The sequence below is a fragment of the Erinaceus europaeus genome, chromosome 15 (genome assembly GCF_950295315.1).
Source record: "Erinaceus europaeus chromosome 15, mEriEur2.1, whole genome shotgun sequence".
Lineage (NCBI taxonomy): Eukaryota > Metazoa > Chordata > Mammalia > Eulipotyphla > Erinaceidae > Erinaceus > Erinaceus europaeus.
Window position 1 is genome coordinate 15,884,568 of NC_080176.1, and position 20,423 is coordinate 15,904,990.

Genomic DNA, 20,423 nt, shown 5'->3' on the forward strand with positions numbered 1-20,423 from the left:
TCCTCACAAATCTAAAGTCTTTGAGTCCCAAAGAGTGATTTTAGTTGTCTTAAAGAGCAGTGATGAGGGGTAGATAGCATAATGGTTGTGCAAACAGATTCTCCTGCCTGAGTCTCCATAGTCCCAGGTTCAATCCCTGTACCACCATAAGCCAGAGCTGAATAATGCTCTGCTTGTTGGTCAACTAAAGTAATAACTTCTCTGTGTCTCTCTTATACATCTTTTTATTAAAAAGGCATTGATTTATAACGTGAATTTTAGGCCTATAGCATAATTTGACATCTGTCTATACTACTTTATAATCACTATTATACAAATGACCCTATTTATTCATTTTGTAACCTCATTTCAAACTTACGCAGATAGATACATACTAGCACACTGCTTAACTCTGGTTTATGATGGTGCTGGGGACTGAATCTATGACCTTAGAGCCTCAGACATGAAAGACTTTTGCAGAACCATTGTGCTATCTCCCCAGTTCAAAATTTGCATTTAAAGTACAACCAAGAATTGTATATGGGGGTCTGAGAAATACCGAGTAGAGCATGTGCCTTGCCATGTGCATAGCGTGGATTCGAACCCATGTGGTACATGTGAGTGCCACTGCACCAGGGGGACCTCTGGTGCTGAGCTGTCTCTCTATCTCTCTCTGTTTCTCTATTCTTTTCTCTACCTATCTGAAATAAAAATAGTGAAAACACAAAACAGTCCCCCCAATCAAACCTTCCTGGAGCAGTGAACTCAAGCATGCCCTATTGTCCTGCCCTTTCCCCCAATCATATTTTGGATCCACCTTTAAGAGGAGACTTCCTGGTACTTTATCATGGCCCTAAAGAAGGTATTAGTATAAAAGCCTGCTATGTGCTGACCTTAGAAGCAGCCACCATTCCAATTTTTCTTGCTTGTAAAGCTCCATAAATGGTGTTGAAAGATTGCATACAGTCACTATTACATTTTTTTGTTTGACTTATCATTGAAACCACTTGTTCATGTATTGTGCATTGATTTAAATGTTACCCATTGAAAAGCTGGTAAATATCTCAAACTAATTAAATACAGTCTGAATTATCTATAGATATTTGCCATTAGGTAACACTAGCAATTTTCTGAGTAGTTGAAGCAGAAGTCATGTGTGTATTGGAGAGTCAGTGTTCTAATGTAATTTTAACCATTTCCAAGGTGTTTCATTAAAGCTATAAACTAGTTTATGGTCTATCCATTTCCTGCATAAGCCACTGTATTTAAATAACTCTGCTAGTCTCACTGTTGTGATGAATTTGTGTAACTACTGCTAATCATTTTCTATATAAAATAGAAACCTTACACCTCTCCTATTTCAGTCACAAAGCGCTCAACTTTGCTTTTGCAGAGATTTTATTATCTAAAAATTTTTAAATTTATTTATTTGAGAGAATGGGGAGGAGGAAAGAGAGAACCAGGTACATGTAATGATATGGCTCAAACTTAGGATCCCAGATTTGTGAGCCCAATACTTTATATCTTGTATCACCTTCTGGGCCTCTGTGCAGAGGTTTTGTATCATAATATAGTCATATGAGGTCGTAAGATTGCCAGTTAGTGTGGAAATTGTGATTAAAAAAAAATTTATTGATTGATTCATGAGAAATGATAGGAGTAAGAGAAAGAACCAGACATCACTCTGGTACATTTGCTGCCAGGGATTGAACTCAGGACCTCATGCTTGTGAGTCCATTGCCTTATCCACTGCGCCACCTCCTGGTGATTATTTATAAGAGATAATTAACTAGGAATGGGTTTAATTGAAAGGCCTGTACGATTATCACAATTTGAGAAGAGAGCTATGAAACTTGAAATATTTCTGGATCTTGCTAATACTATGAATGTATTAATAAAATTGTAATAAGTCTTTTCTTTATTTTTTAGGACTTAAATGAGTTTAAGGAAATGACAACATGTGTTTTCCCTAGGTAAGCTGTTTTTGAGGATTTGTTTCTCATAAAACACTTGTCACAACTCATAAATACATATTGGTACATAATAATTTATTAAAACTTTACATTTCAATTACAGTTTAGCTTATGTGAATCATGAAATATTTTTCTTTTTTACTAGAGAGAGCACTGTTTAGCTCTGGCTTGTTTAGTTCCAATTTTGGGATGCCTTGCTGTTATAACTAGTGATTGGCTTTGTGTTGTGCAGTGTTAGCACATCAAACTTTCATGTCTGAGTCCCCCCAATGCCCCAGGCTCAATATCCTGCACCATCATATGCTAAAGCTGAATAATCCTCTGGTGTCTCTCTCTCTCTGTATTTCTCTTATGAAAATAAAAACATTTAAAAAATAAATAAAAATTGGGGGCTGGTTAAACACACATAGTACAAAACACGAGGACCTGTGCTAAGATCCTTGTTTGAGCCCCTGGCTCTTCACTTGGGGGGTGGGGGAGGTCGCTTTACAAGTGGTAAAACAGATCTGCAGGTGTCTTTCTCTCTCCCTCTCTAACTCCCTTTCCCCTTTCAATTTCTGTTTCATCTAAAATGGAAAAAATGGCCTCCTGCTGGCACCAACCCCTTGTAATAACCCTGGAGGCAAAAAAAAAATTTTTTTTTGAACCAAGAATGAAAGTAGGTTAACAATTTTTCTTTCCATGGTTTGCTGGTGACCTACCTTTCTCCCTCCCTCCCTCCCTCCCTCCCTCCCTTCCTTCCTTCCTTTACTTCTTTTTTTTTTAAAGATTTTATTTATTTATCAGAAAGATAGGAGAGGAGAGAAAGAACCAGACATCACTCTGGCACATGTGCTGCCGGGGATCTAACTTGGGACTTGAGAGTCCAGAGCTTTGTCACTGCACCACCTCCCGGACCACACATTTTCTTTTTTCTTAAATTTTTAAAAAAATATATTTTCTTTATTTTCCCTTTTGTTGCCCTTGTTGTTTGTCATTGTTGTTGTTGTTATTGATGTCATTGTTAGATAGGCAGAGAGAAATGGAGAGAGGAGGGGAAGACAGAGGAGGAGAGAAAGATAGACACCTGCAGACCTGCTTCACCACCTGTGAAGCGACTCCCCTGCAGGTGGGGAGCTGGGGCCTCGAACCAGGATCCTTATGCTGGTCTTTGTGCTTTGAACCACGTTCACATAACCCACTGCGCTACCGCCCGACTCCCTCTTAATTTTTTTTTTTTTTAATGGTGCCTAAGCTTTGCACATATGTGATATTACTGCTCCTGTGAAGAGATGGGAGACCACAGTATTAGAATTTTCCCTGGTGGGAGTCGAGCTGTAGCGCAGCAGGTTAAGTGCAGGTGGCACAAAGCACAAGGACCGGCATAAGGATCCTGGTTCGAACCCCGGCTCCCCACCTGCAGGGGAGTCGCTTCACAGGTGGTGAAGCAGGTCTGCAGGTGTCTTTCTCTCCTCCTCTCTGTCTTCCCCTCCTCTCTCCATTTCTCTCTGTCCTATCCAACAACGGCAACAACAATAATAACTACAACAATAAAACAACAAGGGCAACAAAAGGGAATAAATAAATAAAATAAAAATAAATAAATAAATAAAATTAAAAAAAAAGAATTTTTCCTGGTGCTGTGGTAGCCCCACGTGGTCCTAAGGCTTATACGTGAACCACACACAAGACAAGGCCTGTTGCCCCAACTGGATAATCTTTCTTTTCAGCTGTGGCAGCATTTTCTTGAAGTGGCTCCTGTCTTACATTGACTATACCTTGTCACTATTCAAGTGTCCTGTTGAAACTATTCTTTTTTTTTTTTTCAATATATATATATATATTTTTTAAATTTATTTCTTTATTGGGGAATTAATGTTTTACATTCAACAGTAAATACAGTAGTTTGTACATGCATAACATTCCCCAGTTTCCCATTTAACAATACAACCCCCACTATGTCATTTGTCATCCTTCATGGACCTGTATTCTCCCCACCCACCCACCCCAGAGTCTTTTACTTTGGTGCAATATGCCAATTCCATTTCAGGTTCTACTTGTGTTTTCTTTTCTGATCTTGTTTTTCAACTTCTGCCTGAGAGTGAGATCATCCCATATTCATCCTTCTGTTCTGACTTATTTCACTCAACATGATGTTTTCAAGGTCCAGCCAAGATCAGCTGAAAACGGTGAAGTCACCATTTTTTACAGCTGAGTAGTATTCCATTGTGTATATATACCACAACTTGCTCAGCCACTCATCTGTTGTTGGACACCTGGGTTGCTTCCAGGTTTTGGCTATTACAAATTGTGCTGCCAAGAACATATGTGTACACAGATCTTTTTGGATCGATGTGTTGGGTTCCTGAGGATATATCCCCAGGAGAGGAATTGTAGGGTCACAGGGTAGGTCCATTTCTAGCCTTCTGAGAGTTCTCCAGACTGTTCTCCACAGAGGTTGGATCAATTGACATTCCCACCAGCAGTGTAGGAGGGTTCCTTTGACCCCACACCCTCTCCAGCATTTGCTGCTGTTACCTTTTCTGATGTATGACATTCTCACAGGAGTGAAGTGATATCTCATTGTTGTCTTGATTTGCATTTCTCTGACAATCAGAGACTTGGAGCATTTTTTCATGTGTTTCTCGGCCTTTTGGATCTCTTCTGTGGTGAATATTCTGTCCAAGTCCTCCCCCCATTTTTGGATGGGGTTATTTGTTGTCTTGTTGTTGAGTTTGGCAAGCTCTTTATATATGTTGGCTATTAAACTCTTGTCTGATGTATGGCATGTAAAAATCTTCTCCCATTCTTTGAGGGGTCTCTTGGTTTGGCTAGTGGTTTCTTGTGCTGTGAAGGAGCTTTTTAATTTGATGTAGTCTCATAGGTTTATACTTGCCTTAGTTTTCCTTGTAATTGGATTCGTTTCATTGAAAATGTCTTTAAAATTTATGCAGAAAAGAGTTCTGCCAATATTTTCCTCTAAGTATTTGATAGTTTGTGGTCTAACATCCAAGTCCTTGATCCACTTGGAATTTACTTTTGTATTTGGTGAAATACAGTGATTCAGTTTCATTTTTTCTGCATGTTTCAACCCATTGTTTCCAACACCATTTGTTGAAGAGACTCTGCTTTCCCCATGTAATCGTCTGGGCCCCTTTGTCAAAGATTAGATGTCCGTAAGTGTGGGGCCTCATTTCTGGGCTCTCAATTCTATTCCACTGGTCAGTGTGTCTGTTCATGTTCCTGTACCAAGCAGTTTTGATGACAGTGGCCCTACAATACAGTTTGAAATCTGGGAGTGAGATGCCTCCGGTTCTGTTCTTTTTTCTCAAGATTGTTTTGGCAATTCTAGGTCTTTTCTGGTTGGAAACTATTCTGTAGTCAGTCAAGAACTATCTATCTAGTCAGAGATTTTTCTCTCTCAATTCTTTTTTTTGTGTGTCTCTCCAGGGTTATTGCTAGGGCTCAGTGCCTGCACTACAAATTCATCAGTCCTGGTGGCCAGGACTGAGAGAAATTGAGAGGGGAGGTATAGGTAGGGTAAGAGCGAGACATCTGGAGGCTAGTTTCATTGCTTGTGAAGTGTCTTCCACTGAAGGTAGGGGACAGTCCTTGCGCATGGTAACATGTTTGCTTAATTGGGTGCACCACTGCCTGGCCCTCCTCTCTCAACTGTTAAGTTAGTGTTCTAATATCTTAGTGTGCTCCACAGTAAATATCACAAGTTATTTCTTTGTGTCATATGTCTGATGGGTCTCATGGAGCCTCCACAGCAAGGATTTGTGCTAGAGGATCTGTCTGGAGAGGCTCACACCTGCTAGCAGGGCAGCTGCACTTTCAGCCAGGCTATTGCTGTCCTGCTTACATACAGTGTTCACACTTATATGAAAATGAATGGCAATTTCATATTAGTTTCACTCTCTTTTAAGCATTTCTGACCTCTGAACTGGAATAGTAAGAAATGATAGTAACATAAAACTATCTAGTGCAAACTTTATTTTTTAATTTTTTATTGGGGGATTAATAGTTTAGGGTTTACAGTAAATACAGATATTGGTACATGTGTAAAATTTTTGGCGCCAGACAGTGGCTCACCTGGTTAAGCATACACATTAAAATGCACAAGGAAAAAAAATGCACAAGGATCTAGATTCAAGCCCCTTGTTCCCACTTGCAGTGGGAAAGCTTCTGAATGGTGAAACACTGCTCAGAGGTGTCTCTCTGACTCTCTCCCTCTCTTTTTTCCCCTCCCTTCTAAATTTATGGTTGTCTCTATCCAATAAATAAATAGAAATAATTAAAAAATAAAGGAAAAATTCATTAAAAAATTGTAAGACAATGGGTATTATTCCACACCTTTTCTACCACCAGACTCTATTCTCTCCATTGGAGACTGCAGTACTTCTCCCAAGATTACAGATATGTGTTGACTATTATTTCTATAACTATATATCTATATCTATCTCTGCCTCCCCCCCCTCTCTCTATATATATATGTGTGTGTGTATATATATATATATATATATAGGCCATTTTTTTTCTATAGTCCTGCCTTCTTTTTTTTCTAAATCATGTCTATTACTACTTCTGAATGTCCATTTTTTCCTTTTCTCTTTCAGGGTCCTTATGAAATTGGGGTTCAGACCCTTCTTGTCACCTCCCCCTAACATTTATCTCCCTCTGAAAGTATAGACTAAAATTCTTTTTGGGGTGCAGAAGGTGGGAGTTCTGGCTTCTGTAATTGCTTCTCTGCTAGACATGAATGTTGGCATGTTGATTCATACCCCCAGCCTGTTTGTATCTTTCTCTAGTGGTGTGGAGGGCTCTGGAGGCTTTTGGAGGTAAAGTTCTGGGACACATTGGTGATATTGTCTGTGCATGGAGTTCAGGATGGAATCATAGTAGCATCTGCAACTTGCTGGCTAAAAGGCAGTAAGATAAAAAGCAGGACAAAATGTTTAATAAACAGGAACCAAAAAGTATGAATAGAGCAAATGAGAATAGGGATTTTGGGTGGGAACAAGTTAAGAAGTCTATTTTAGGTAGTTCCTAGAGGCCCATGACTTTAGTAATTTTTGTTTGAACTTGATAGCTAACATGCAGGTGGACTTAAAAAATATTGTCTGGGAAAATGGTGTCAGAGTGGAGAATAGAATTTGAAAGCTGGATTAGGGCAGAGAGTAGCGCTCAAACTTGAAGAAGAAACTATATATAAATACAATTAGCTGTTTACCACATCGATCTGACCCAGTGCCCACATCCATTCACATCTAGCACAGGAGCCTATATAACCTCCGAATCCCAGTAAGTCTGAGCTTCCAGTCTCTCCTCACAGCTGGGAATATTCTAGGCTGCACTCATCTCAGTTCAAGTCTTTTTCAAGTGGCAGAGTAGGCTGACTCATCTTACCTTCAAGGAGTGGGGCAGTCCTTAACATTGCTAGTCCACAGTGAGGGCAAGATCCTGGAGAGGGTCACAAAAGGGCCCATGATGACATTCTTGATGGAAGTGACCAGTGATGGTAGAGAGAGGGATCTATCTGTAAGAGATCTATGTATCTGTGGGAATCTAAGAGTAGGACTCCAGATCCGGAGTAGGGTTCCAGGTGATGGGGTGACCCGGTAGTGACCAAAAATGTCGTTAAGTGAGCTAGTCTCTTGCCTTTTTCCACCTTTTGTAGTCCTTTCTTTATCTGATGAGCTTAGACTTTCTTCCAGCTGTTAGTGTTAAGTGTCATTTGTTGTATCCAAACTGGTATTAGGTTTATGGGGTCTGGCCTCAAGCTGGGGAGGAAATATGCCTAGGATTTTAGTGGGCTGTAAGTTAACCTTAAGTTTTAGTTCATTTACTTTTTAAAATTATATATATATATATATTAGATAGAGACAGAAACAGAAGGGAGGGGGAGATAAAGAGACAGAGATACTTGGCAGCCCTGCTTCACCACTCATGAAGCTTTCCCCCTGCAGGTGGGAACCAGGGCTTGAGCCTGGGTCCTTGCACACTCACTGCCTGGCCCCTACTGCATTCACTTATTTGATGATTATAATAAAGATTGTCATATTGGTGTGTTGCACCAAAGTAAAAGACTTTGGTCCTGTTGACTGTAAACCATTAATTCCGCAATGAAGAAATTAAAAAAAAAAATGATTGTCATTAGGATAATAATTCTCCTTTAGTTGATATATATGTATATTTTGTCAGTCTATCTCTTTGCCAATTATATACAGTATAACTTTGATAGAGACAGAAATTGAGAGGGACAGGGGAAGTAGAGAAGGAGAGAGACAGATATACATCTGCAGCCCTGCTTCACCACCTCCTGCAGGTGGGGACTAGGGTCCTTGTGCACTGTAATGTGAACCCTTAACCACGTGTAATACTACCTGGCTCCCTAAACTTTGGTTCTTTACAAGGTTATATCAAGCAGGTTTGGTTTATGGTAGAGACTGTTACTAGCTTGGGGAATGTTAGATTTGTAATATCTGAGCCATGTGAAAACATGAGGATATTGGTCTCACCCATGAGATGAACAGAAGCCATACCTTCTCAGTGTACAAACAGAAGTATAACTGGGCTGGGCTGGGCTGTAATGCACCAGGTTAAGTGCACATAGTGTGAAGTGCAAGGACCAGTTCAAGCCCCCAACTCCCCATCTGCAGGGGAGTTGCATTGTAAGTAGTGAAGCAAGTCTGCAGGTGTCTATCTTTCTCTTTCCCTCTCTGTCTTCTCCTCCCTTCAATTTCTCTCTGTCATACTCAACAGCAGCAGCAACAGCACAATAACAACAATGGAAGAAAGATGGCCACCAGGAGCAGTGGATTTGTAGTGCAGGCACTGAGCGATAGTGATAATCCTGGAGGCAAGAAGAAAAAAAAGTATAACTGATGCTATGAGTTTTGTTGAGTGTGGGCTCCCTCACAGCTACCCAGTGACTTCCTTTGTAGATGGAACCGGGTCCCCAGTCTAACTCAGCAGGGTTGCCTGAGCTAGGTTCAAAGTGACTCATATATTTAATTTTCCTGTTCATTTGTAAGACAGTTCATTTGTCAATTTTTAAGACAACTCATTTGAATTAATACATTTTGAATATTGATCTACATTTCATTTACCTTGTGAAAAATTCTTTTGTTTTTAGACTCTTGGATACTAAATTGATGGCCAGCACACAACCTTTTAAGGTATTTTAAAATTTTGACCTGTTACTGATAAGTTAGTTATCTTTTTAAAGTTTCCTGATATACTACTAAGAATTTGGTAATTGGGATATCTTAAATGGCATTTTCAATTACATCCAAAAAAAGAATGAAAGAAAGAGGACAAAGAAATAGAAATAAATTAAAATATGAATAGCAGATGTTTAGCAGGTGAATTTTTTCTTCTTTTTGAATGTAAGTTTTTAATATTAAGTATATAAATTTAAACATGTTTTTAAATAGATCACATGCAGATTTTAAATAGATCACATGCAGACACCCTTACATATTTTGGGCATACTGTTTTTTAAAAATATAGATAATAAAATATTAAAAAAAACATTTATTTATTGACTAGAGACAGCCAGAAATTGAGAGCGAAGGGGGTGACAGAGAGGGAGAGAGACAGAGAGACACCTGCAGCCCTGCTTCACCACTCATGAAGTTTCTCCCCACAAGTTTGAATCCTGGTCCTTGTGCACTGTAATGTAAGTGCTTAACCAAGTGCGCCCCTGCCTGGCCCCTTGGGCATACTTTCTAATCAAGGAAGTTAGGTAAAGGTATAGCCACTTACTGTTTGTGAAGTGAAGTGACCTTATATACCTGAGTGAGATGATTGCTAGAACAGTAGACCTTTCTGACCAAGGGTCAGATGTTGGTTTTTACAGAGATGTAAAAATCTTTTCTATACATGTGCTTTCTGTGATGAAACTCATCCTTTCCTACTTTTCACCCTAGCCAAAATGTGATACTTGTGTTCCTTTAAAAAAACGCAAGGGGGTGGGGGGAATCAGGCAGTTGTGCAGCAGGTTAAGCGCATTTGGCACTAAGTACAAGGACCGGAGTAAGGATCCTGATTCGACCCCCTGGCTCCCCACCTACAGGGGAGTTGCTTCACAGGCAGTGAAGCAGGTCTGCAGGTGTCTATCTTTCTCTCCCCCCTCTGTCTTCCCCTCCTCTCTCCATTTCTCTCTGTCCTATTCAATAATGACGACATCAATAACAACAACAATAATAAAACAAGGGCAACAAAAGGTAATAAATAAATAACAAAAAAAAAATGCAAGGGGCAGTATGAGATTTTTGTTTGTCCTGATAGTCAAAGAAATCTTATTTTAGTTAGGAGATGAAGGCTTCTAATTCTCTACTTATTGGCTTGCAGGATCTCATTAACAATACATCCCTTGCAGAATTAGAAAAGCGGTTGAAAGAGATGCCTTTCAGTCCTCCTAAAGTTGGTAAGCATATTACATGATCTGCAAATCAATAAACTGTTAGTGATGATTATTGATGTGTATTGTAGAAGAAAGGCAACATTGCCCTAGAACTGACACTTCACTTTTATAGATCATTGTTAACGTACACAGTCCCTGTGTTGAATTACTGTTTTTTGAATAGACATGCTCTTCTAATCCTACATCTGTCTTTCTGTTCCCTCTTGCCTTTCCTTTTTGTGTGCCTGGGCTTTGTCCCCTCTTAATTCCACTGCTCATAATGAACTCTTTATTTATCTTTTTACATTTAAGATATAGAAAGACAAGGAGAAATACCACAGCACCTGTCATGCATGATGCTCCCATTAGGTTCCAGGGCTTGAACAGTGCATGATAAAATATATATGCAACTACATAAGCAATCTCCCAGCTCCTAGCCCTACAACTATTTTATGTTATTTATTTATTTATTTTATGTTAATAAAGTTGATTCATTGATAAGTTTAGCAATTAAGGGATTTTAGTTGCTAACACTTGGAATAATCCTTAAGCCTGTGTCCTCTTTACTATGGTTCATTATTTAAGCAGAGAAAAAGAAATGATGTCATTAATTGCCTGGGGTAGAATGAAAATATGCTTTCTCAGAAAAGCCTAATAACTGGGTTTGCAGATGAGGACTCTTCTGCTTCATGAGGTGGTGTAGAAGAAGAAATGCACCAGTGAGAGAACTAGAAGTAGGGAAGGATTTATTTTGGGGGTGGAGATGTTTTACCGCCTTAATGGCCCATACCCAGATATTAGGTGAATCTCCTAGGTGCTACTTCCTCAGTCCCTGTTAGCTTGATTGTGTTGCTGAGGCTGTAGTTGGCATTCCATTAGCTGTTGTTAGCAAACTTCTGATGACGTAGATAATAGTACCAATGGCTGAGAAATTGATAGTGGAAGGCACTAAAACAGCCAAGATTACAGTTAGTTGCTTCCCTTTCTGGATGTTAAAAAAAAAAAGGAATTATGAAGGGGGGAGAAGAAAACTTTTTTTTGTGTGTGTGTGTGTGTGTGTAGTTTTTTTATAATGATATAATGAGAAGATTGATTTTGGAAATTGATATTTTAGCTGGTGGCAGAGTAGAAGATATTACTTAGTTGACCACTAAGTTCTCAGTTAAAAGACATTTTTTTTTAAAGCTTTATGTCTAATATTTGATAGGCTAAACAATTCTTGCTTAGGGCTGGGAAATAGCTCACTTTGGAGTTATGCTGCTTTGCCATGTGCAAGGCCCAGGTTTGAGTCTGGCTCCCATTGTATTGAGGTAGCTTCAGTGCTGTGGTCTTTTTCATTCTTTTTTCTTTCCCTCTATTTCTAAGTGAAAATGTCATCTTGGAATGATGAAGCCCTGAAGATGATTTTTTTTTTTAAAAAAAGTTTACTTAAAGAGGAGTATAATGAAGTAAAAGCAATCATGGCCTTAAAAAAATTTTTTTTAAATTATCTTTACTTATTGGATAGATACAGTCAGAAATTGAAAGGGTAGGGGGAGATAGGAAGAGAGATAACAGCAGACCTGCTTCACCACTTGCAAAGCTTTCCCCCCTGCAGGTAGAGATCAGGGGCTTGAACTTGGGTCCTTGCACATTGTAATGTGCACTCAACCTGTTGTGCCACCACCTGACCCCAATCATGGCCTTTAAAATTTTTTTTATTATAATTATAATTTTTTTGGTATTATCTTTATTAATTGGATAGGACAGCCAGAACTCGAGAGGGAAAGGGTAATAGAGAGGGAGAGAGACAGAGAGACACTTACAGCACTGTTTCACTAATCATGAAATTTTGCCTCCTTCAGGTGGGGAAGGTGGCTCAAACCTGGGTCCTTGTGTTTTGTAATGTGCACTCAACCAGGTGTGCCACCACCCGGACCCCATCATGGCCTTTTTTTTTTTTTTTTATTGTTGTAGTTATTATTGTCGTTGCTGTTGGATAGGACAGAGAGAAACGGAGAGAGGAGGGGAAGACAGAGACAGGGAGAGAAAGATAGATACCTGCAGACCTGCCTCACCGCCTGTGAAGCGACTCCCCTGCAGGTGGGGAGCCGGGGTTCGAACCGGGATCCTTATGCCGGTCCTTGTGCTTTGCGCCACCTGCGCTTAACCCGCTGCGCTACAGCCCGACTCCCCCATCACGGCCTTTTTATCCGACTCCCCCATCACGGCCTTTTTATTTATGATTTTGATTCTGAAATAACCTTCCTGATAATCATTTTCATCGCTGGGGAGCCAGAGACGACCCGAACTGCCCCTGCGGCTACAGACAGACTATGACCCACATAGTCAACGACTGCCACCTCTCCAGATTCAAAGGAGGTCTCGAAACTTGACATCAGGCTCAACCTGATGCTGTTGACTGGCTACGGAAGAAGGGCAAACGCTAGAAGAAGAAGAATTGCATTCCAGAATGATTCTAGGAAATGATTATTATTTATGAATTGCAGTTTCTTTTTTCTATCATTTCCATATAATACTCTGGTATCTGATAGAGAATTTGGTTGAAAGCAGGTCATTTTACTTAGCTGTTACTTCTTAGCATCTGTATAAATTGGTGTTTGTAAAATGATCTTTCTTAGGAAGTAACCCCATGTTTCAAGGGCAGCATTACAACAAGTTCTGATCTATTTTTGGAGCTTGGAAGCATATTAGAGGATAATAGTGAATTTAACCGCCAATATTGATTGGAGTCCGGCTTTTGAGAAGGTTACCTGAAGTGTTGATAGATAACAATTACTTTTTTAAAAAATATTTTATTTATTTGCTATTGGATAGAGACAAATTGAGAAGGGTGTGGGAGATAGAAAGGGAAAGAGATAGAGATACATCTGCAGCCCTTCTTCACCACTTGTGAAGCTATCTTCATGCAGTTGAGGCCCAGGGGCTGGAACTCCAGCCCTAGCACACTGTAATGTGTGCACTTTACTAGGTGCACCACTATCAGGCTCCTGATTACAATTACTTTTACTATGCACTATAGACTTTGTGAGAATTTCACTTATATTGGCTAACTTGATTCTCACAAAATCTAAGGAGGGAAATTTTGTTTCAATTCTATTTTACAAAAATGGAGGCCCACTAGAGGTGAAGAGACTTGCCAGAGATCACATAACAAAAAAAGTAATGGAGCATGGCCTGGGAGGTGGCACAGTAGATAAAGCATTGGACTCTCAAGCATGAGGTCCCGAGTTCAGTCGCTGGCAGCACATGTACCAGAGTGATGTCTGGTTCTTTCTCTCCTCCTATCTTTCTCATTAATAAATAAATCTTTTTGTTTTCCCAAAAAAAGTAATGGAGCAACAATTCAGATTTTGATAGTATTCATTATCCTGAGAGTTCCATTGTATCTCTGTGGTAACAGTATTTAGCTTACTAAGAGATAGCTAGCTTTCTTCTCCTGGTAATTTAGGATATTTCTGTAGCACATGTTAATGTACTCTGCATTTAGTACAGCAATGTGTTTGCTACTCTTTCTTTTTCTTTTCTTTTCAGAAAGTGCAGAAGGTTTTCCAAGTTATGACACAGCTTCTGAACAGCTCCACGAAGCCGGCTATGATGCTTATATCACAGGATTGTGTTTCATCTCCATGGCAAACTTCTTGGGTACTCTCACTACATGTTCTCAGATTTTTACCTGCCACCATTTCCCTGGGATGTACTCATTCAGTTAGAAGTGGGTGTGTTTGGAGGTCAGAGTTGGAGGAAATTGGGACATGAAGGACAGAATACACAGGAGGAACCATTGATACGTGGGGTGTGTACTTTGCCCCATGAGTGCCCCTTATCCTTGCTGAAGTATCCTTATGTGGGTGACTTAGGTGTGTTTCTGTCTGAACTTTCAGGGTTGGTCTTCTTGGCTGTGTATAACACTCTACATCTTTTCTTCACTAGGTTCTTTTCTTAGCCCTCCCCAAAATCATGTGTCTGCCAGATCAAAACTCATTGAACCTTTTTTTAACAAGTAAGTAATCAGAGGGTTCTAGACACAAAGTTGTCTTTCAGTGGAAGGACTCAGTACCAGTGTTGTCAATTATGGATGCTGGGAAGGTGTAGTACATTTCAAGAGAAAATATTTCTTTTTTATGTTTTTAAATCACCTGAAACAAAGTATTTCTCATTTCTAGTGACTCACATGTTTTTGAAAGTAGAAAATAACTTTTTTTTTGGATAATATATTAAATAAATTGGTTTTAAAAAAGAAAACAAGTGGGAGTCGGGCAGTAGCGCAGCGGGTTAAGCGCACGTGGCGCAAAGCACAAGGACCAGCATGAGGATCCCGATTCGAGCCCCCGGCTCCCCACCTGCAGGGGAGTCGCTTCACAGATAGTGAAGCAGGTCTGCAAGAATCTGTCTTTCTCTCCCCCTCTCTGTCTGTCCTCCTCTCTCCATTTCTCTCTGTCCTATCCAACAACAATGGCATCAATAACAACAATAATAACTACAACAATAAAACAACAAGGGCAACAAAAGGGAAAATAAATATTTTAAAAAAGAAAACAGAAAATAAAATATTGCTGAAAGTAGCAAATCTTTAAAAAAATTTTTATTTATTTTCCCTTTAGTTGTCCTTGTTTTTTTTATTGTTGTAGTTATTATTATTGTTGTTGTTATTGAGATCGTCGTTGTTGGATAGAACAGAGAGAAATTGAGAGAGGGATCCTGTTCAGATTCCACAACATTTGTGCCAAAAACAAGGTAGCCATACTAATCCACAGAATGCAGACAATTCTTTTCAATTTGATTATTTGCAGCAGATAGCTAAATAAGAGACTGCAGTGGGATAAAGAATAGGAAAGCTTGGGAGGTAGGCGGGTAATACAATGGGTTAAATATTTAAAGCAATCATCTTGCTTCTTCACTAAAATTAATTCTTCATAAAATCAGGTGATGGATACAAACCTGACTAAATAAAGGCTGTATCAAGTCTATTCATGATCTGTGTGACCAACATGAAGAACAAAATTATTATTATTTTCTTTTACTTTATTTATAACATGAAGAATATTATTAAATTAGCTTGAAGGAGAAAGTTGGCCAAGACAGATACTTGGTTCAATTTGTTGTTGCTAATACTGTGCTTGACTATTATTCAAATGAGATGGGAATTAGGGGGCCAGGAAGTGGCTCGCAGACTACAGTGAATACTTTGTCTTGTATGAGACCTGGGTTCAAGCCCCTAGCCACCACATGGGAGCACTATGCAAAGAGAAAGCTTCATAAGCAGCGAACAGTGCCGTGGTGTCTGTCCTTTGCTCTTATTCTCCTGTTTCTGATCCTCTAAGAAAAGAAAGAGTACCACTAGGAGTGGTGGAACTATGTAGGTGTGAAGTCTCAGCAAATCCCCTGGTGGCCCAAAAGAAAAATTGCTAAGTAAATACAAAGCTTCATTTTAAATTGGGACATGAGTCCATTTAGATTTCTTTTTTTCCTCTCTGAAACATAAATACCAAAAATAGTTGAGGATTCAGGGTTTCTCCTCTGATACTACTGTGAAAATTTTTGTTGAATTTGATTTTTTGCTGTGCTTTTTTCCACCTGTAAGATGAGAATATTTTATTCATTATTGGAATAGCTTGGTCAAGTATTAATATAAATAGCTTGGTCATTAGTTGTTGACCTATTTACAAAGTGGGAAAATTGGGTTGAGAAGACAGCATAATGGTTATGCAAAAGACTTTCATGCCTGAGGCTTTGAGGTCCCAGCATCACTATAAGCCAGAGTTGAGCAGTACTCAGGTCTCTATATATCTTTATGTATCTGTAAACAGAAATAAAAGAAAGTGGGAAAAGTTGTTGCTTTTCCATCTCTTTTTGTGTTAGTATATTCTTTGAAGGCTGTTTCTTTTTTTTAAAAAAATTTTTAATTTAATTTTATATTTATTTATTTATTCCCTTTTGTTGCCCTTGTTGTTTTATTGTTGTAGTTATTGATGTCGTCGTTGTTGGATAGGACAGAGAGAAATGGAGAGAGGAGGGGAAGACAGAGGGGGAGAGAAAGATAGACACCTGCAGACTTGCTTCACCGCCTGTGAAGTGACTCCCCTGTAGGTGGGGAGCAAGGCTTGAACCGGGATCCTTATGCCAGTCCTTGTGCTTTGTGCCACCTGCACTTAACCCGCTGAGCTACAGCCCGACTCCCCTGAAGGCTGTTTCTTAGATTAGTTTTAAAAGAATATTTATTCCCTTTTGTTGCCCTTGTTGTTTTTATTGTTGTAGTTATTGTTATTGATGTTGTTGTTGTTTGATAGGACAGAGAGAAATGGAGGAGGGGAAGACAGGGGGAGCGAAAAACACCTGCAGACCTGCTTCACTGCTTGTGAAGCGACTCTCCTGCAGGTGGGGAGCCGGGGTTCGAACCAGGATCCTTATGTCCTTGCACTTCGTGCCATGTGTGCTTAACCCACTGCGCTACCGCCCAACTCCCTAGATTAATTTTTTAAAATATTTATTTATTTCCTTTTTGTTGCCCTTGTTTTATTGTTGGACTGTACACATGACAAAGCAGGCACACTGTCTTTACTAAGAAACTCTTCAGGCCAGGTATTAACTAGGTCCATTGCTGTAATTGTTAAAGTAATTTTCCCCCACTCTGTCCCTAATGGGACTTCCAATTTCTAAGCATAAGCAAGAATTAGACAGTTTGTACTATTGCTAAGGCACAGCCTCAAGTGTTAGAACACTCCATGTTTCTGTTTGCATTTACATTTTAAAGTCATCTGATAAATTTCTTCAGCAGAATTGCTTTGCTTTGGGATATCTTGTAGTGTAGCACAGTGTTGCTGCTGGGGATCAGGTACCTGGATTTGAATCCCAGCCCCTTGATACCTGTGTAAAATCCTCTTTCTTTTTTCCTTTCCTTCTTTCTTTCTCTTTCCTTCTCTCTCTTTCTTTCTTTCTTTCTTCCTTTCTTTCTTCCTTCCTTCCTTTCTTTTTTTCTTCCTTTCTTCTACCTTACTTTTAAAAATTTTATTAGTGATTTAATATTGATTTACAAAATTACATGTTAACAGGGGTATAAATCCACTCCATTCCCACCACCGGGGCCCTGAATCTTTAGTTTCCCCTCCAAGCCACTCATGACAACATTACTACCTCCATATGTCCCTCTCCTCCCCCCCCCCCCTTCTCTGGGTGCTGATGGAGCTGGAGTTCAGAGTCTTTCTTTTTCTTTCTTTCTTTCTTTCTCTCTCTCTCTCTCTCTCTCTCTCTCTCTCTTTCCCTTCCTTCCTTCCTTCCTTCCTTCCTTCCTTCCTTCCTTCCTTCCTTTTTTAACCAGAGCACTGCTCAGCTCTGGTTTATGGTAGTGCAGGGGATTGAATCTGGGACTTTGGAGCCTCAGGCATGAGAGTATCTTTACATAATTGTTATGCTATCTAACACACACACACACACACACACACACACACACACACACACACACCCCGCCCAATACCTGTGTAATCCTGAGCAAGTTACTTACCTTTTGTGCTGCCTTAGCTTGGCTCATGTGTATGTGGAAGACCTGGGTGTCCATTTTAGGGGTGTTGTGAAGATGAAATGTTATTATGAAGGCGAAATGCACAGTGCCTGGCACATCACAGTCCTCAGCTTGCCTGTGCTGTCACTGCTGTGAGGACATTTGTACTTTGAGGATGTGCTTCCAGTGGAGGGTTGTTTTCATAGAAGACACCATGTAATTGTACCTTTTGTCTTATAGTAGGGCTTTGTATTCAGTTGTGAGTCTTGGTCAGAAAAAGGGGTTGGGGAGGGGGAAAACCTACTTGGAACTAAATGGTGCTTAGGGAGAAGGTTTGCATGTGGTATCTCTTTCTGCTTTATTTTTTTATTTTTTTATTTGCCATGGTTATTTTTCAATGTTTGTGCTATGTATCATTCTCAGTTGTAGCTTTTTACTGAGAGGATAGAATGAAGAAATAATATTAAGTAAAGGATTTGCTGGAGCTGTTCCTTTTTGAGATAGAAATTCACCTACTGAGGGGCTGATGAAATAGCTTAGCTTGGCTAGTGTGCTGCTTTGTCACATGTGTGACCCAAATTAGAGCCTGGTCCCCAGTGCACTGAAAGAATCTTCAATGCTGTGGTCTCTTTCTCTTTCTCTCTCTGCTTCTGTGCCTTCTCTGTGTTTATCTAAAACAAACAAACAGAACAACAACAGTTCACTTACTGAGAGATAGCTTACCTGGTAGAGTGCACATTTTCTTCTACTAAGACCACACTCAACCCCTGATAACCTCATATCTACTTTTCTGTTTATAAATTTGTCCTTTTCATAAACTGTTTCATTTTGAGCAACTCATTACTCCAGTGATATTGTTGATTTATTAAAATTATTGATATTTTGTAAGCAACCTGAGCATTTTCCTTTTCTCTTTGTATTGCTGTCTTGTGTTGAGCTTGCTTCCCTGGGTATAAACCTTAAGATATGTGGCAGTACAGCTACCTCTGCTGAAGTCAGCTTTCAAGACGGCAAACAGCAGAGAGAGGCCTTGAGGTGGGAGAGCTTGGTTCACACCACCCTGTTGTTAAAATTCGTAGGCTCCAGCTGGCCGGGCTGGCTTCACGGGCGGGTAACAGAGGCGCGGAGACAACGGCTGGGCAGGGAAGCTGTATTTCTTTATTCAGGAACAACGATTCATAAACTAAACCAAACTAATCACCAAACAGAACTCTGCTGTCTCTTTGTGGCGGCGCAAGCACTCTCTCTCTGCAACTCTCCAACTCTGGAACTCTCGAACTCTGTCGGGGTTCCTAGGGGCGGGGCCAAGCAGCCCACGAAACTAACTGGACTGATCCAATTCTCTTGACGGGGGAGGGCTAGAACAAACCAATGTAAAGCATACAACAATTCTCCCTTTTCTTTTTAACTAAATGACTACAGTATCAAGGGTGTGGGGTGAACAGAAACATATATCATAGAGGCATTTTTAAAAAGAAACTGGCACAAACATGGAGAAACATGTAAGCAAGTAACATAGCAACAACGTCTTTTAACCTTTTGTTACACCCATTCAAGATGGAGTCAGGAAAGGAAACCTCAGGCATGAGAATAATTAGCATAGCCATTGTGCGATCTACCATTTCTAATAGAGAAGGTAATGGAGAGTTTTACACATCAACAAGTCTATTTAACCTTTTGTTTAGACCAACTTAGTTAAAATATATTGATTGTTAACTAATTTTTACCTCAGACTTTAAATGTAAGTTAATTTTATCTTTATGAGAATTACGTTGAAAACCTTTTTCATTTAACTTTGACTAGTAAGAATTTAGCCTTAAAGTTACTGTTTTTTAACCTTAAAGTTATTGTTTACCAAACTTTAAACATACACATAAACATGGTCATTAATACACAAGGAGAGAAACCTTTATTATGAAGACATGTCATTTTAAACACGAATTTAAATCTGTACTGTCTTAGTTGTGGGGGGGGGGGGATTCACCATCCGGAGGTGGCTTTTCGGGCAGCTTCACTTCTAGGAATTGCAGGTTGCGATCTCTGCACAAATCTCTGCGTACTCCAGCTTGTCTGCCTTCAGACCGGACCGGCAGCTGGAGATCTCGTGTGCCCAGTTTTGGCAGGGAGCCTGGGGGTCTGGGAGGTCCGGGATCGTTCCAGAATTTATAGAAAGAGGGCAGGCAGGCCAGCATTGTAAAAGGCGTGGGCTGAGGTGCCCAGGGGTGGCGGCCATGATAGGCCGCCGCGGCCCTGCCCCATGGCCCTGCCATGTCTGCTGCCCTGCTTGCAGTGGCTGAGCAGCGTGGAGGGATCACACGTCCAGTGCCCTGCTCCATGCGGTGGAGAGCCGGCTCCTGTGGGCTGGCCTGCGTGCTGGCATTGGGCTCTTGCGTGGTGGCATCGGGCTCCTGTGTGTTGGCATCGGGCTCCTGCGTGGTGGCATCGGGCTCCAGCGTGTTGGCATCAGGCTCCAGCGTGTTGGCAGCAGGCTCCTGCGTGGTGGCATCGGGCTCCAGCGTGTTGGCATCGGGCTCCTGCGTGCTGGCATCGGGCTCCTCTGTGCTGGCGTCAGCCTCCTGTGGGC

General features: G+C 40.3%; 1 protein-coding gene across 4 annotated transcripts in view; it reads left to right on the forward strand.

Annotated features, from left to right (window-relative positions):
• PARN (poly(A)-specific ribonuclease) overlaps positions 1-20,423 on the forward strand; it is a 183,589-nt gene that overhangs the window by 30,839 nt on the left and 132,327 nt on the right. For all 4 annotated transcript variants that reach the window (XM_060172944.1, XM_016191044.2, XM_060172943.1 and 1 more), the window contains 5 exons: positions 1,909-1,952; positions 9,070-9,112; positions 10,290-10,365; positions 13,876-13,986; positions 14,275-14,344. In XM_060172944.1, coding sequence (XP_060028927.1) covers positions 1,909-1,952; positions 9,070-9,112; positions 10,290-10,365; positions 13,876-13,986; positions 14,275-14,344 — 344 coding nt within the window. The remainder of the gene's footprint in view (positions 1-1,908; positions 1,953-9,069; positions 9,113-10,289; positions 10,366-13,875; positions 13,987-14,274; positions 14,345-20,423) is intronic.